Raw genomic sequence first — 1,965 nt, forward strand, 5'->3', positions numbered from 1 at the left:
TCCCACGCCAAAGAAACTTCTGGTTTTACAAATAGTATATTAAAATCCATTTCATCATTATCATCANAATCAAATTTTGATCAAGCATATAGTCACCATATTAGAGTTTATATCCGCACCATTCTATTAACAAAAATTCTTCACAGTCATTCAAAAAGTTTATATACAGGGTGCATTTTTGACAGGATCCCAAGACTACCTTTCACCTTTCACATATCAACTTTGTTTTCTCAAATTCCATTAAAACTGATGTGATTGCATAAAGAAATTGTGTGACGTTTCGTCATTAATATTATTCTACAATGAAAGTTAACACGAACTGTATAAGCAATTTCGCTAAAAATCCTTCCATAAATTTTTATTTGATTTTAAACATTTGAATTCAAACTTTTTGCCATTGTGAAGTACTAGACTGTGGACGTTGTCATTATAGAAAACTTCTTATTTAATTGTAAGTAACTCCTCTGTGTCTTTATTACTAAATAAAAAGAGAAGTACAATGGTATAAGATTTTAGTTGAACTTCCTGTTAATAGATGGTGCAATCAAGGTTTAGCATGTTACAACTGTCCGCCAAATATATTTAGTTTTATTTTTTTTTCATTTTCAGTGAAATGATTTCATACAAAAATAAAAAACTACAAGGCACGTTTTTTTCGCATCATTTCATTGTCTGTTAAAATCTAAAAAACAGGCAAACACCCCACTGTTGTCATCTTTCTTGATTCGCATAAGTACATGTTTTTCATAAGAAAATAAGAAATTTAACAATGAAGACATACACACATACAGTTCCTGATAGTAGACGCAAAAAGTCGAAAAATTACTACCCTATTATATGCACACATCGAAAGCCGATAAAACTAAATTTAATAAAATAATTGGCGACATATTCAGCCATTCTTGTTTCACCATTAACGTTGACCATTTGTTTCTTTGCTTGTCTAACACCCTGTTGTTATATCTCATCAGGTGCATTGGTATTATGTAGTTCACCTAAACTCGATCAATATTAACCCTTCAGTGATAACGTGCAATCTTGCGACACGAGTGATAACGTCGGTCTGACTGACCGATAGTAATGTTGACCCCAAAAAACCGTTCTCTATGTATTTTTAAACATTGGAAATATAAAATATTGAAGAAAATAAGAAAAAACTAACCAAAACTTTATTCACTTGGGTAGATACACCGTATGAAAACAATATAATAAAAGTAGAGTAGACAAAAATATCTAAAAACTTCTTAAGTAATAATATGATAAGTATACTTTATCAAAGAAAAAACATAAAAATAAAAATTACTAAACTATAGAAAATATGGCACAAAAGTTACAAATGTAATTAATCGATGTCCATTTTTAGCTTTTTGGCTTCGCCTTTTACTCCTGGTAAATGAGTGATTATGTTTTCTGAACGGGTTCTCACGTTTCTTGTGGGAAAATGTTTGTTCCACTTCGTTGTACCGTCTTTTCCAAGGAAATAAGGTTCATTGAAAGTAACAGGATCTTCCTCAGCATCTGAGAGATCTTGTTCTGAAGCCGTGTCTTCGTCAAATATTTTAATGTTGTCTATTTCGTCGTCATCTTCAGAGTCATCGTATTCGGTAACGTATGGATCAATTTCGTTCATCAACTGTAACAGTCTAGCTTGTTCTTTCTCGTAGGACATTTTCCTGAAGAAAAAACAATATTTTAAATGTAAATAACACAAAAAATAAAATTACATCTTACCTAATCCGTAGAATATTTTATTGCACGAGTGATAATGTCGGTCTCGTACACCGTAATATGCGATCGTTTAGCAACACGCGCATGATATGACCTAATATTGTATACTAATGTCCGTTAACAGATTACGGGAAGGTACTCTAGCGCTCACTCCCCCACCATCAAAGATGTGCCATACTAGGAAAAAAACATATTGAGTCGGTCTGTGAGACCGAACGTTATCACTGGAAGGTTAAA

The 1,965-nt window shown here is 32.3% G+C and overlaps 1 protein-coding gene across 1 annotated transcript; it reads right to left on the bottom strand.

Moving 5' to 3' along the window:
• Positions 1–1,155: 1,155 nt before the first annotated feature.
• LOC111692650 lies at positions 1,156–1,954 on the bottom strand. Its single transcript, XM_023456723.1, has 2 exons — positions 1,732–1,954; positions 1,156–1,673 (listed from the first exon to the last, which is right to left on the bottom strand). The coding sequence occupies exon 2, from the start codon at positions 1,667–1,669 to the stop codon at positions 1,343–1,345; it is 327 nt and encodes a 108-aa protein (XP_023312491.1). The 5' UTR covers positions 1,670–1,673; positions 1,732–1,954; the 3' UTR covers positions 1,156–1,342.
• Positions 1,955–1,965: the final 11 nt, after the last annotated feature.

The sequence above is a fragment of the Anoplophora glabripennis genome, unplaced genomic scaffold (genome assembly GCF_000390285.2).
Source record: "Anoplophora glabripennis isolate ALB-LARVAE unplaced genomic scaffold, Agla_2.0 scaffold2408, whole genome shotgun sequence".
In the NCBI taxonomy this organism is placed as follows: Eukaryota; Metazoa; Arthropoda; class Insecta; order Coleoptera; family Cerambycidae; genus Anoplophora; species Anoplophora glabripennis.

What these genes read in the sequence shown, in the direction of transcription:
- LOC111692650 (XM_023456723.1), bottom strand. Translation starts at nt 1,669, where the DNA reads ATGTCCTACGAGAAAGAACAAGCTAGACTGTTACAGTTGATGAACGAA.